General features: G+C 43.9%; 1 protein-coding gene across 1 annotated transcript in view; it reads right to left on the bottom strand.

Moving 5' to 3' along the window:
- BACE2 (beta-secretase 2) overlaps positions 1-15069 on the bottom strand; it is an 87394-nt gene that overhangs the window by 23619 nt on the left and 48706 nt on the right. The window contains exons 3-6 of the mRNA XM_089677897.1: positions 12080-12296; positions 8313-8441; positions 7174-7308; positions 2349-2450 (exon numbers count right to left, since the gene is read on the bottom strand). Of these exons, the coding sequence (XP_089534023.1) occupies positions 2349-2450; positions 7174-7308; positions 8313-8441; positions 12080-12296 (583 nt within the window). The remainder of the gene's footprint in view (positions 1-2348; positions 2451-7173; positions 7309-8312; positions 8442-12079; positions 12297-15069) is intronic.

Below are 15069 nucleotides of genomic sequence, written 5' to 3'. Positions count from 1 at the left end.
TTGAGGGTCCCCGTATCCAGAAAGTTGACCACCACTACCTTACGTGTATCCTCCAAGCCTTAGAGGCATGCAGTGGGCCCAACTAGCATACATGCAATATATTTCACATAAGAGTAGAGGCTCTGTATGCACAGCAAGCGTTCGTAACTAGCGAAAGACCTGACAAAGGATTTTGCTAGCACAGGACTGGATCACCAGGGGCCCCTTCATACCCAAGTGTTGCAGTAATGCACCATGACAAATCTGCATTGTACTGCCAGAGCACTACTGTGCATTGTGGTACGCTGCGTCACGGGGAAAAAAAAAAGTGCATTTGAGTTTTGTCTTTTGTAGTGTGTAAGAAGCCTCAAATGAATAGGGTACCCTAATATGATGGATGTGAATGTACCTGCATTGATACAATGCACCAGAACAGCAAGTACAAAGAGACCAATAAATTTGCTAATACCTTTTTTTTTTTTTTACTTTGCAGAAAAATTTAAGTTCCTCTGTACTAAACTATCTCAACCAGTGTTTGCAGCTCTCATTCATTTTTTCTGTGAACTACAGATCTCCTCCCCCTATGTTATGAAGGTGTGAGGGGATATGTGTTTAGTCCAAATCAGGACAGCAGCAGCACCCAAAAGGTAACAATGCTGCTCCTCCATAGATACAGTACAGTGTAGTTGAGTATCTATGTATCTACAGTAGAGTGCTGTCTCCCTAGGAGAGGAAGTGTGTTCCTGGCAGGATCATCAGGTGAAAAAAAAAAGGATAGCACCTAAAAATCTAATGCTGCAACTAACCGTCACATTTTGTTCTGGGTTTAGATTAAAAGGGTGGTGAACATGTAGGTTTGAAGTTATATTTATAAATGGCACTTCAGAAACCACAGTTGGAATGTCCAGTGTGCTCGTGAATGCCACTGGACAGCTCAGATCACAATGTACAGAGCCAGTCAGAGTAGCTCTGTACCTTGAGATCACTGTTGACCAATTACAGCCATCACACTGGAGGGACTTACAAACATTCAGCACCCCTTCCTCCATTGTGAATAGGATGAATGTGTGTGTGTTGTGTTCTTAAAGGGCCACTGACCACCAATGATTGTGTGGTATTTTTTGTTTTTAAATGTGGGGGTATTTTAAAGTATCACTGACCACCAATGAGAACGTTTTTTTTTTTTTTTTTTTTTTTTTAAGGTGGGGGGGGGTTGAAGGGGCACTGGCCACCAATGAAGATGAAGTCGTTTTTATTAAAGGGGGAAGGGGGGTGTTCAACGTTCCAATGACCACCAGTGAATGCATGTTTTGTTTTTTTTTTTAAAAGGTGGGGGAATTTTTAAGGGCCATCAACGACAATGGGTTTGTTTTTTTTTGGGGGGGGGTGGGGGATTTTAAAGCGCCACTGATCATCTATGATTGTGTGTGGTTTTTTTTCTATAATGGTAGGGGGATTTTAACGGGCTACTGGCCAAAAACGATGCAATGATGATGGGATCATTATTTTAATAAAGGAGAGGATTTTAAAGTGCTACTGATCACCAATGGTTGTGGGACTGAAGGGTAAATGTAAGCAAACCAAACTTGTTGCCCTTTTATCTTTATATATGGTAAAAATTAAAAAGCGAACAAAAAAAACAAACTACCTCCCCCCCAAACAAACACACACAGCCTAGTGGTTACTATACATCACCAATAAAAAAAAAAAAAAAAAAAAAAATATGAAATGTATTTGGGTACAATGTTGTATGACCAGGTAAATGTCATTCAAACTGAATGAAAAACTGAGAAAATGGCCTGGCAATGAAGGGCAATACACAGACTAATACTTCAATGGTTAAGATATGTTGCTTCACTTTCCCTACAATTAGATTTACCTATAAAAAAAAATGCAAGGTTGGGAAAATATGACAGCTAAAATTTCACTTCCTACATCAGCAAGTCCAAGAAGATTTGCATCAATATGTTAAACCATATTTCAAGTCTGGCTTTAAGAACATCAGATTTTCTTTGCTGTGTGGGGCAGCACTGTCATGGTGTAAACTAGACCCAATTTCTTTATTATTCCTTCAGTTTCTTGTAGTAAATCTCGTGTTATACCACACATCAGGGGCGGACTGACAATTCATGGGGCCCCCGGGCAATAGGGGATCATGGGGCCCCTGTGTCCTTGCCCAAACTCAAAAAAGCCTATGAAAAAGGTATCAGGGGCATCTCATGGGACCCTCTACTGACCACGAGCCCTCGGGCAGTGCCCCAGTTTCCAAGTGGTCAGTCCACCCCTGCCACACGTGTACAAGACCATTTGGGCTTCTTTGGACCCCCACATAGGAGACAGCAGTTATTCTTTGTATAGGAAGATCTTACCAAAGATGTTTGCATGATCGCTTCCACCATGGCATTGAAGACCTTGTCTGGGAGACGCAGGAGTGTTGTGCCGCTGTCCACAATGGCTTTGTCTGAGTTGTACTGGAAGAAAAGAAAAGGGCCAGAAGTAGTGATTAGGAGATAAACACTGGCATGGGAGCCTGTCCAGGGGCCCGGACATCTAAATCTCAAAAAACAATAACATTCTATTATATTATATTAAACTTTTAATACAATAAATTCAAATATTTTAAAGCGGTATTAAACCCAAAATGTAATATATTGCAGCTTGTCAATCATTTGATGGGGTGGCTGCATTCATTTTCTTTTTTTTACACCTCCCCCTCTGTTTTCACCTGGTGATCTGGTCAGTAACATACCTCCTGTATTACAGCAACTCCATTGTGGATGAAGGAGCACCTTGTGACAGCAGCATTGTCAATCTGGGGGAGGGGAGTGTTAACTGCAATAGCAGATTTAAATGCACTAACAAACTGAAGCCACACTCCAGCTCACACTTTAAAAACAGTTACAGCAAACAGTTGTGTTCCTTTTGGGATAAAAGTTTCATAGAAATAAATACAAGCTGATCCTTGTAAGCAAGCTTATCATGAAGTAAATGGTCTGGCGCTGACTTGCTGCAGCTTCTAAAGCACATTGTGAGAAGTGCACAGTGTGCGGTGAAATCAGAGTAAGCAAATTTCAGTCCAGGAGAGGAGTCTATACAACTGTGCAATACTGAAGGGAAAGCTGGAGGTCACCTTAAAGCCTATTCTTATACGGACTACTGGGAAAGTATAGGTGCATTTTATGGATATACTTTTTGTCAGCACTGGGTGCCTGGTGCTGGTAGTTTTTTTTGCACAAGTTGAGAATTAGTGTGCAGAGAATAGCTGGTCAGCATTCTGGAATAGAATCTTAATACTTCACCACTAAAAGGACCTTAATGCCTAACCTTTCCCAATCCTAACTAACCTATCTGCTAAGTGAGCCCAACAGTAACCGAACCCTTAAAGGGGATCCAACACGAAACGAACCGCTAAAGCGGATCCAACACGAACCTAACCGCTAAAGCGGATCCAACACGAACCTAACCGCTAAAGCGGATCCAACAAGAACCTAATCGCTAAAGCGGATCCAACAAGAACCTAACCGCTAAAGCGGATCCAACACGAACCTAACCGCTAAAGCGGATCCAACACGAACCTAACCGCTAAAGCGGATCCAACACGAACCTAACCGCTAAAGCGGATCCAACACGAACCTAACCGCTAAAGCGGATCCAACACGAACCTAACCGCTAAAGCGGATCCAACAAGAACCTAATCGCTAAAGCGGATCCAACAAGAACCTAACCGCTAAAGCGGATCCAACACGAACCTAACCGCTAAAGCGGATCCAACAAGAACCTAATCGCTAAAGCGGATCCAACACGAACCTAACCGCTAAAGCGGATCCAACACGAACCTAACCGCTAAAGCGGATCCAACACGAACCGCTAAAGCGGATCCAACACGAACCGCTAAAGCGGATCCAACACGAACCGCTAAAGCGGATCCAACACGAACCGCTAAAGCGGATCCAACACGAACCGCTAAAGCGGATCCAACACGAACCTAACCGCTAAAGTGACCCAGCACTAATTAACCCCTAAAGTGAGCCCAGCACTAACCTAACCCCTATAGTGAGCCCAGCACTAACCTAACCCCTATAGTGAGCCCAGCACTAACCTAACCCCTATAGTGAGCCCAGCACTAACCTAACCCCTATAGTGAGCCCAGCACTAACCTAACCCCTAAGGTGAGCCCAGCACTAACCTAACCCCTAAGGTGAGCCCTGCACTCACCTAACCCATAAAGTGAGCCCAGCACTAACCTAACCCATAAAGTGAGCCCAGCACTAACCTAACCCCTAAAGTGAGCCCTGCACTAACCTAACCCCTAAAGTGAGCCCTGCACTAACCTAACCCATAAAGTGAACCCTGCACTAACCTAACCCTTATAGCAAGCCCAGCACTAACCTAATCCCTATAGCGAGCCATGCACTAACCTAATCCCTATAGCGAGCCCAGTATTAACCTAACCCCTATAGCGAGCCCAGCACTAACCTAACCCTTATAGCGAGCCCAGCACTAACCTAACCCCTATAGCGAGCCCAGCACTAACCCCAACCCTTATAGCGAGCCCAGCACTAACCTAACCCCTAAAGTGAGCCCAGCACTAACCTAACCCATAAGTGAGCCCAAGACCAACCTGACCCCATAAGTGAGCCCAAGACCAACCCAATCCCTTAAAGCGGAGGTGCTGCCAAATTAAAAAAAAAAAAAAAAAAGTCAGCAGCTACAAAAACTGCTGATAAAACAAGAAACTCACCTGTCCATCGATTCAGCGGTGTGTTCACACCAGCCGGGTTCACCAGCCACCCTGCGTCTCTAGCACCAGCATCTTCAGTGTGGGCACCCGGCTGTGACAACTTGCGGACTCAAAGCTTGGTGCCCACTGCGCATGTGCGAGTAGCGCTGCACTTTGTGATTGGCCCCATAGTCTTCTGGGACCTGTCATGTGTCCCAGAAGACTATGGGGATGGAGGGAGGAGGACAACTTCCACTTCCGATCACCTAGATGATCGCAGAAGTGGGAGTGGTTACCTGTCAAATTCAGGGTAAACACCCACCCCTGCTTCCCAAAGCTGCCAATCCTTAACGGGGAGTGGGGGATGAAGCCTGAAGCCTAAAAGTGGAACTTCCCCTTTTGGGTGGAGCTCCACTTTAAGTAAGCCCAATACTAATCTAACCTCAAAAGTGAGCCCAACACCAACACCAACCCAACCCCTAAAGTGAGTCCAACACTAACCCAACCCCTAAAGTGAGTCCAACACTAACCCAACCCCTAAAGTGAGTCCAACACCAACCCAACCCGTAAAGTGAGCACAACACCAACCCAACCCCTAAAGTGAGCACAACACCAACCCAACCCCTAAAGTGAGTCCAACACCAACCCAACCCCTAAAGTGAGTCCAACACCAACCCAACCCCTAAAGTGAGTCCAACACCAACCCAACCCCTAAAGTGAGTCCAACACCAACCCAACCCCTAAAGTGAGCACAACACCAACCCAACCCCTAAAGTGAGCACAGCACCAACCCAACCTCTAAAGTGAGTCCAGCACCAACCCAACCCCTAAAGTGAGCACAACACCAACCCAACCCCTAAAGTGAGCACAACACCAACCCAACCCCTAAAGTGAGCACAACACCAACCCAACCCCTAAAGTGAGCCCAACACCAACCCAACCCCTAAAGTGAGCCCAACACCAACCCAACCCCTAAAGTGAGCCCAACACCAACCCAACCCCTAAAGTGAGCCCAACACCAACCCAACCCCTAAAGTGAGCCCAACACCAACCCAACCCCCAAAGTGAGCCCAACACTAACCCAACCCCTAAAGTGAGTCCGACACCAACCCAACCCCTAAAGTGAGTCCAACACCAACCCAACCCCTAAAGTGAGTCCAACACCAACCCAACCCCTAAAGTGAGTCCAACACTAACCCAACCCCTAAAGTGAGTCCAACACCAACCCAACCCCTAAAGCGAGTCCAACACCAACCCAACCCCTAAAGTGAGCACAACACCAACCCCTAAAGTGAGCACAACACCAACCCCTAAAGTGAGCACAACACCAACCCAACCCCTAAAGTGAGCACAACACCAACCCAACCCCTAAAGTGAGCCCAACACCAACCCAACCCCTAAAGCGAGCCCAACACCAACCCAACCCCTAAAGTGAGTCCAACACCAACCCAACCCCTAAAGTGAGTCCAACACCAACCCAACCCCTAAAGTGAGCACAACACCAACCCAACCCCTAAAGTGAGCACAACACTAACCCAACCCCTAAAGTAAGCTCAACACTAGCCTAACCCTTAAAGTAAGACTGGACACCAAGAACTACTCTTCTACAAACTCACCTGCTCTTGCCCTGGGAGCCTTTACGGACTCAAACAGCCAGAAAAACCTGATCTGACATTTTAGTGTTAAACCAAGGGACACATTGTTTACCAAGCACTACAGGAAATACAAGCAGAGTCATCTGTAAACAGTTTTACAGTCTCATAAAACAAACTGCCACGCCAATAGCAATAATGTTTTGATTTTGTATATAAATACATAAAGGTATTAAAGCTGCACGCTTACAGGGTCCCATCTTTGGGCTTTATATAATTTTGAAAATGGTTACAAGGAGGAACAAAAGATGAACCGATGTGTAAAGGGATCAAAGGGGACTCCTAATGCTTGTATTAATTTAGCCAATAAAAAGTATTCCTTCTTTAAATTTCTTTTAAGTATTTTTTTTCCCTACAGTTCACTTTCATCATTCTCGCCAAGCCGAGGATGATGTATCCAGACTCAACACATATGCAGGAGTGCAGGTGGGTCACTCTGGGTATTTCAGGGTGCAGATCATGGGATGAGGTTTACTGGCAGGAGTCTGCAGTGTGTTTGTACATGCGCAAGGGGTCCAGCACATTTGCAGACATGCCATGGAGATCTGCCAGGCCTTGTAGACCTGGTAAAAACTCCTACAGTGGATGCACCGATAATGAATTCAAAATGGCGGTGACGGAGAGGAGCAGTGTAGAGAACTTTCCTTACAAAACAAGACAACGCTGGACCCCATGGACTAGCATGTTTTTTTTTCACTTTCATACAGGGTTTAAAAAAATTTATTTTGATAGCTCCAAACTGCCTGCATTAGTCAATGGCTTACATGATACAAAGAGAATACATAAGAGAAATACTTTACACATCCTTAATAGACCTCGTACCTCTATGCAGTCCAGGTTCAGGTTCATCCCACCAACTTCAAACTTGAGAACTTCCACTTGATAATACCACTCCTCCATGATGGCGGTGTACCAGATGTTCCCTGAGTAAAGTGTTGGTTCTATCCCACCCATGATCTGCAAGCACAAACACGTCTATCAGAATGGAGCTGAATTCAAAATGAAACAATCTGCCATCTTCCAGTTAACACCAAAAATGTAAACTGTGTCCCCCAAAAATGCACTGTTTATCTTGAATTGTTATTGAGCAATAGCAGTGCAATTCTTGTGCCTAGGTACTTCTATGCCTTGAGCCTCATAGCTGCATATCTGCAGTGTAAGATCTTCTAAGGCACGCATGTCTCTGACTGCTAGTCTCTTCAGATTTGGGGTGAGATTCGGTAATCTAATTACTGTGCTGTTCACTGTTCCCCTTGCTGGAGAGGAAGCTGTCCCTGAGGACCTGCAGTGCAAGGATCTCCCTGCTCCATTCATTCTGTGGATCTGTGCTTCCTCCCATATTCCAAGAATTCCTGCTAATTCTCTCTTCTGCTATGATGGCCACCTCCATGCAGAGACACGGAACAAGACATGATAGGTCATGTCACAGAGATCACAGGCAATAAGGGTGGACAGTGCTTTGCCCTCTGCCTGCATCTTGGGTATTTCTTTACATGATTATGTCACAGGAAGTAATACAATTTGTTTTTTTGCTACAGGAACATGAAGAGAGAAAAAAATAAGTGTGGGATGTGATCTAAAAGGGGAGAGGAAGGTTTGGGGGTAAATGCCTGGGCACACATTTTAAAGCAGTAAAACCAATGAGCTAAAGGGGACCTCAAATGGTGACACCACCAAAGGGCCGCACATAATGTTCAATATACAATCACCAGACACTTTACACCTTGCAAGTACCGGGTTGAACCCCCTTTTGCCTTCAGAACTGTCTTAATTCTTTGTGGTATAGATTCAACAAGGTGCTGGAAACCCACCAACATATTGACATTGTCCATGTTGAGTTACTGTTGCTTTTCTATTATCTCGAACCAGTCTACCCATTCTCCTCTGACATCAACAAGGCATTTTCCTCCACACAACACAAAATAAAAGCATAGGATGAAAGGACTCCTGGATGTACTTACAAGACTGCCACCATTGAGTCCGGCCCCAGTCGTGGGCAGGCCAGCCCCACACATCTGCATGGAGAAAATGTTCGCAATATCTGCCTGCTTCACCAAGGAATCAAAGAATGTTTCCACAGAGCTTGATGGCTGCAAGGTTATATAAAAAAACGTTTTTTATACAATTACTTATAGCAATAACTTGGGCATAAACTGTCTCAAAGTAATGTAGCCATTGAAGTTATGGCCTCATCCACACTACATGTAGCAGGAACACATATTCCCAGTTGCGATTTTGCGTGGGCAATATTCCCGTGATTCCACATGTTGCGCGCATAGGGCAGCCAATTCATTTCAATGGGCTTCCCTATGCGCAATGGTTGCCCAAACGAAGCTCCTGCTCCTTTTTGGGCAACAAGCTTCATGAGATTTTTAAAGGTGCGTTTTTCCTAAAATTAATTTTAGGGCACATACAGTGCACACAAGGCCCTCCATTACCATTTGATAGGGGATGCTTTTACGATCGGTTATGACTTATTACAGTTTTTAACAATTATGTGTAAATAATAAAGCCTTTTGTGATCTCAACTGTACTGGTAAAGTCAAGAATGTAGCATTTTTTGGTTTACGTTCTTGTAATTACGGATGGGGTACTAGACTGATCCCTCTAACTTGTATGTGTACGCATCATAAAATCCTTAGGACACAGTCAGAATCTAGACCCCTGACTTGCAGGTGCCGCCATAAGGCCTCATGCACACTGCTGCTCATGAACGTGAGTTCAAGCACTTTTGGCATTTTTTTCGCCAAAGCCCCTGAACTCAACTCAATAGTCTATATGTCCATGCAAGGAGTTTAACAGCAGCAGCAGCATTTAGGGTCAGTGAAATGTCCCTCCCCTGAATGAAGACAAAAAGCATTCAGGAAAGGAACGTTTTGGCCAAAAAATGGTCCTCTCCTGAAGGCAGAAGAATCGTGTTCAGGAAAGGAAAGTTTTGGCCAAAATATGGTCCTCTAAATGCAGAAGAATCACGTTCAGGAAAAGAACATTTTGGCCAAAAAATGGTCCTCTCCTGAAGGCAGAAGAATCGTGTTCAGGAAAGGAATGTTTTGGCCAAAAAATGGTCCTCTCCTGAAGGCAGAAGAATCGTGTTCAGGAAAGGAAAGTTTTGGCCAAAAAAAATGCTAAAACATGGCAAAAACACGCCTAAGCACTAACCACATTTAGCGCTTGGAGCCAGTACTCTGGCAAACTAAATGAATAATCCAAGCGCTAAACATAGCACGGCAATTGCAACACGGTAGTATGTCAATTAGTGGTTTAAATGAAGTGTGAGGAGGCGACACTGTGTCTGGTGACCTTTGACTTTTCCCATGTTGTTCAGTGAATATCCCATCACCCCGGAAAAGTTTGATTATTGGCACTGGCTATCAACTCTCAGCATCACTGGGAAGATCTCCCAATCCCCGGCTACACACCTGATTATACTTGAGGGACCAGGGCATATCCAGAAGCTTATGATACAACGCACTTTTCATTAGCGCTTCCGGTGAGTGCGCATTTTATATGTTTATATATATATTCATCCAAATGGAATCAGTATTCTGGGACTATATAGAAGTTTTTTGAAGATATTATCAGCTTTAAGAAGTTTATACAATTTTGGACATTTTATATCTTTGTACTTGTCATGACTTAATGTTTCTCATAGATATTTGCATTATTTTAATTTTATATGCTCATTTTCTGAGTAATATTTCTCAGTATTATTTGCATCACAAAACGCATCGATCTTACACATGCATTTGGGAGACGATATTCAATATTCATTTAGTGCTGCACTATTTTTTATTGATTCATTTGAGGGCTTTCTTGGTGTACCCTTTAGTGTGTTCAGCTGCTCATTACCGGTATCAATATTAGCGCTCGCTCCACTATCTATATATCTATAATATAATTTTGTCTGCAGACGAGAAAGGGTTCATAAAAAGGGCTGACCATCATGGTGATACAACCAGATCAAAGAATGTCAAAAAGAGCCACAAGAAGCTTAGGTACTGGTGGAGGTCTGGCAAGCCAGGACGGCCAGACCTTGTCAAATTTCTTAGAACATCCTCCACTTTTTGCTTTTAACATTTGATTTTCGAACGAATGGACTTTATCAAGCGCAAAACCACATACGCAGTTAGAAATGTGTTCATACATCCTGCTCTCTCACTTCTAGTCACTGTGGTCAAAAACAAACGTTGATTTGACTCCTAATGATTAGAAAAATGAATGAACGTTCTTAGAACATTCTTTGGCCAGCTTAACCCAATGGTCAAGGATCATGAACTCTGCCCATTGGGTTATGGCCAGGTTTATAGGTAATAAGTCAATGATTGAGTTATGGTGACAGCTTCAGGTCAGGGATCATGATTTCTGCTGTGTACTTCAAGGATTTTACAGCACATACAAAAAAAAAAAAAAGTGTTTTTCTTTTTTTCTCATTTAAGGACAAAGCCAAGATCTTGATCTTTGACTTGAAGGTGCCACCATAACCCCAAGGCTCAAAGATCAAGATCTCTGATGCGTCCTTCAGCAAACAGAAGAGAAATACAAAGCTGATGCAGCCAGCACATGTAAGGACTGATAAGTTGCAATACATTGCATTTTTGGGTTTAAATAGAAGATTTTGGAGGGAGATTATTACGATAATGATCAAAAATTGAGTTTTTCCTTTAGTATCTCGAAGACCGTTACCAAGTAGCAGTCTATCGTACTTTATACTCCTTTGGTCTAGGGATGATGGAGCAGGGAGTTTACTGCATGCGTAGAGGGAGGGAGTCTGAGGGACAAAGATAAGAAGTTCAGGTTAATGACTTCATATGTGTGGACATTGTGTTGACTTTGGGTGTAGTGAACTATCCTGAGATAGAACAAACATAAGTATTGACTTATCACCTATAAACCCTGCGCAGGAAAACACTGAAATCAGGTTTGGTTATATACGCAATCCTTTTAGCAGCTGGCCATGCCCCGAGCTGTCCAGCTTTCTCCAACACAAGCCCTGTATTGCGTCAATATATTGGAATGTGTGATGTCTGGGTTCTGCTCTTGTTAGGAAGCATTAACTTATTGAAGGAGGACAAGCCAAGCTCCATGTCCACCACATTGTATATTTCTGTCCATACAGGACAGGTAAGGGTGGAGGAAATAATGGTTATATTTACCTTATTCTTCACTCAGGCATGCTTCCTCCACACTGTGTGACTGGACTATAGAAGACTCTTCTGTAAGGCACACTAGCTGGCAGTCATGTTGTGACATCATGACATACAAAGAAGGACCAATATCCCTACACTCTAAGAACATGGGCCTGCCCACAAGCTGGAGTATTGGAGGGAACAGGTCAGCGTTGGAAGCCTAGCGGGGCAAGGAATAGGGTATCACAGCTTATTCCTCAACTCCTAGACTTACCAATCATTAAACCTTGCAGTGCAGGGGATGGAAGGGGTGGGCACTGCACCACACTTCCCTTTGCACAGTGCAGACTATTGGTCTTGCTTTGTATGTGATGATATTGGAGACCTGTCACACGGCATGGGAGGAAGCCTGCCGAAGCAAAATATAAGTAAGTTTGGGACTGCAAGAACATTTTTTTTTTTTTTTTTTTTTTACATTTTAACTTCCATGGGTGAGCAAAGGGCCAAGTCAAGTTGGAACCTATAGCTGTCTTTGTATTCAAACTCCACTCCTGTGTCTGTACATACAAACGTTTTCATATTTATACAAAAATATGTCTCACCTTGGCCAAGGTGCTGTAAGCCAGTCCCAGAATCCCTTGCCATTTGATCTGCGGCATGAAGAAACTCTCAGACTCCAAGATGGAAGCTATGTTGACCAAATACGTCCCATTCACTCCTTTCGGGAGGTTGATGACATCTTTCCCAAGAACCCCACTCCAACTTCCCTGAGTGTACCGGACGGTTACATCCACTCCAAGAGGCTGGTACGTAGAGGATCTGCAAAACCAACACCAGATGTATTCCACGCAGGAACACGATATGCATGGGTGTTAAAACAATTGCAAAGTATCACAAAAACATATGCTATTTCATGAAAATTCATGCAAAGTTTTCTGGCAATTATCTGGCAGAATACAGGTCATTGTACATTGAGCCCTTTAGAGAAATAAAAAGTTTAAAATGGCTCATGGCTAAAACAGTGGTCAAAAGAGGGCAGGCACGGGACAAATGACTAATCACAGGTATTGCCTGTGGTCCTTTCCCCATTACGGACTTACCAGGCTTTGTTCTACACAGTGTCTCTGTATGGAGGTTGCCATCTTGGTAAAGGCAGGGCTGTGCTTCCTCATATCAGAGTCTCCAGCAAGGAGAACAGTAAACATCACACAGTGGTGACATCAGATCTGACTCCAAATCTCCTGAGACTATCAGTCAAGGCAGCAGTGCCTCAGAATTCAGGACAAAGTATATTTTTCAGAGTATGGCTTAGGCACAATTACCATTTCTAAAAGTTCCTTATAAAATAGGACTTTCATTTTTTTTTTAGTTCAGGTGTAGTATAAAGTGACTCTTTCCTTTACCCAAGCATGACAAGGAAAAGAGGTTCACTGTTTATCCCCCCATTCTTTCTCAGCAGTAAATGCTCACCTGCCCTTTGCTCCCAGGGGCCAAGCAGAGGTGGAGCAAATTGAAATACTCACCACTTACAGTTTTTGGTGAGCGTGTGACACCTTCCTTAGGACCAGTCAAGCTGACAGGCAGCACCACCTTTCAAACTCAACCACTCAAGTCAAAGGGGCCATGGCTCAACTGTGAACCAAACCCTTGACTCAGCTGCAATTAGTTCCATTGTAGGTTGGCATTTACAGGCATTCCGGACGAGGCAGGATCGCCTTCTGAATCCCTTACACAGGCTCCACTAGTGATCGCTTTTCAGAATGTGGGCTAGTGTGACTGACCCACAGTTGTCACTTTGGACAATAAAGGAGTCCATAGCTCTGGGTAAGAACCAACAAGTCTTTTGGTGTTTTCAAATGCCTTCAAAGGACTTTCTTTCCCTGTCCTGGCAGCTTTATGGAGCGCCATGAGCGCGTGTAGATGAGATGGTATCAAAAAGTTTCAAGACTAGTTTTGTAACATGCCAACAGATGGCAGCACAAGGCTGCACTCTCAGTCACAGGGAGCACTGACCTTCACAAGTCAGTGTGCCAAAAGACATCATCCTGTGTACATCGGGAGCTGTGCAACTGGTGCTACTCTAACCACGTGCGTTACCACGCCGGACATTTCACCATGGACAGCAAGTTAGAACAAACAGTAAACGTGACATTTGCTAAGAGATTTCCCCCTCCTGCACATTTTTTGTGTATTTACCTGTTAAAACCAATAAAATTATATATATATATATATATATATATATATATATATATATATATATATATATATATATATATACACATACATACATACACACACACACACACACACACATATATATATACATACATATACATACATACACACACACACACACACACACACACACACACACACATATATATAAAAAACACAGTATCTCCCAAAAGTGAGTCCACTCCTCACATTTGTGTAAATATTTTATTTTATCTTTTTCATGCGACAACACTGAAGAAATGACACTTTGCTACAATGTGACGGAGTCAGTGTACAGCTTGTATAACATGTAAATTTGCTGTCCCTTCAAAATAACTCAACACACAGCCATTAATGTCTAAACCGCTGGCAACTAAAGTGAGTCCACCCCTAAGTGACAATGTCCAATTTGAACCCAATTAGCCATTTTCCCTCCCCGGTGTCATGTGACTCTTTAGTGTTACAAGGTCTCAGGTGTGAATGGGGAGCAGGGGTGTTAAATTTGGTGTCATCGCTTTCACTCTCTCATACTGGTAAATGGAAGTTCAACATGGCACCTCATGGCAAAGAACTCTCTAAGGATCTGAAAAAAAGAATTGTTGCTCTACATAAAGAAGGCCTAAGCTATAAGAAGATTGCCAAGACCCTGAAACTGAGCTGCACCACGGTGGCCAAGACTATACAGCAGTTTAACAGGACAGGTTCCACTCAAAACAGGCCTTGCCATGGTCGACCAAAGCAGTTGAGTGCATGTGCTCAGCGTCATATCCAGAGGTTGTCTTTGGGAAATAGACGTATGAGTGCTGCCAGCATTGCTGCAGAGGTTGAAGGGGTGGGGGGGTCAGCCTGTCAGTGCTCAGACCATACGCCGCACCCTGCATCAAATTGGTCTGCATGGCTGTTGTCCCAGAATAAAGACGATGCACAAGAAAGCCAGCAGACAGTTTGCTGAAGACAAGCAGACTAAGGACATGAATTACTGGAACCATGTCCTGTGGTCTGATGAGACCAAAAGAAACTGATTTGGTTCAGATGGTGTCAAGCGTGTGTGGCGACAAGCAGGTGAGCAGTACAAAGACAAGTGTGTGGTGGGAGTGTCATGGTCTGGGGCTGCATGAGTGCTGCCGGCACTGGGGAGCTACAGTTCATTGAGGGAACCATGAATGCCAACATGTACTGTGACATACTGAAGCAGAGCATGATCCCCTCTCTTCAGAGACTGGGCCACAGGGCATTATTGCAACATAACGACCCCAAACACACCTCCAAGATGACCACTGACTTGCTAAAGAAGCTGAGGGTAAAGGTGATGGACTGGCCAAGCATGTCTCCAGACCTAAACCCTATTGAGCATCTGTGGGGCATCCTCAAACGGAAG

This window comes from Staurois parvus, unplaced genomic scaffold, assembly GCF_062004578.1.
Source record: "Staurois parvus isolate SC_StPar_1 unplaced genomic scaffold, SC_StPar_1.0 ptg000195l, whole genome shotgun sequence".
NCBI lineage: Eukaryota > Metazoa > Chordata > Amphibia > Anura > Ranidae > Staurois > Staurois parvus.
The sequence above is the reverse complement of the archived record's forward strand: the minus strand, read 5'-3'. Positions and strand labels throughout refer to the sequence as shown.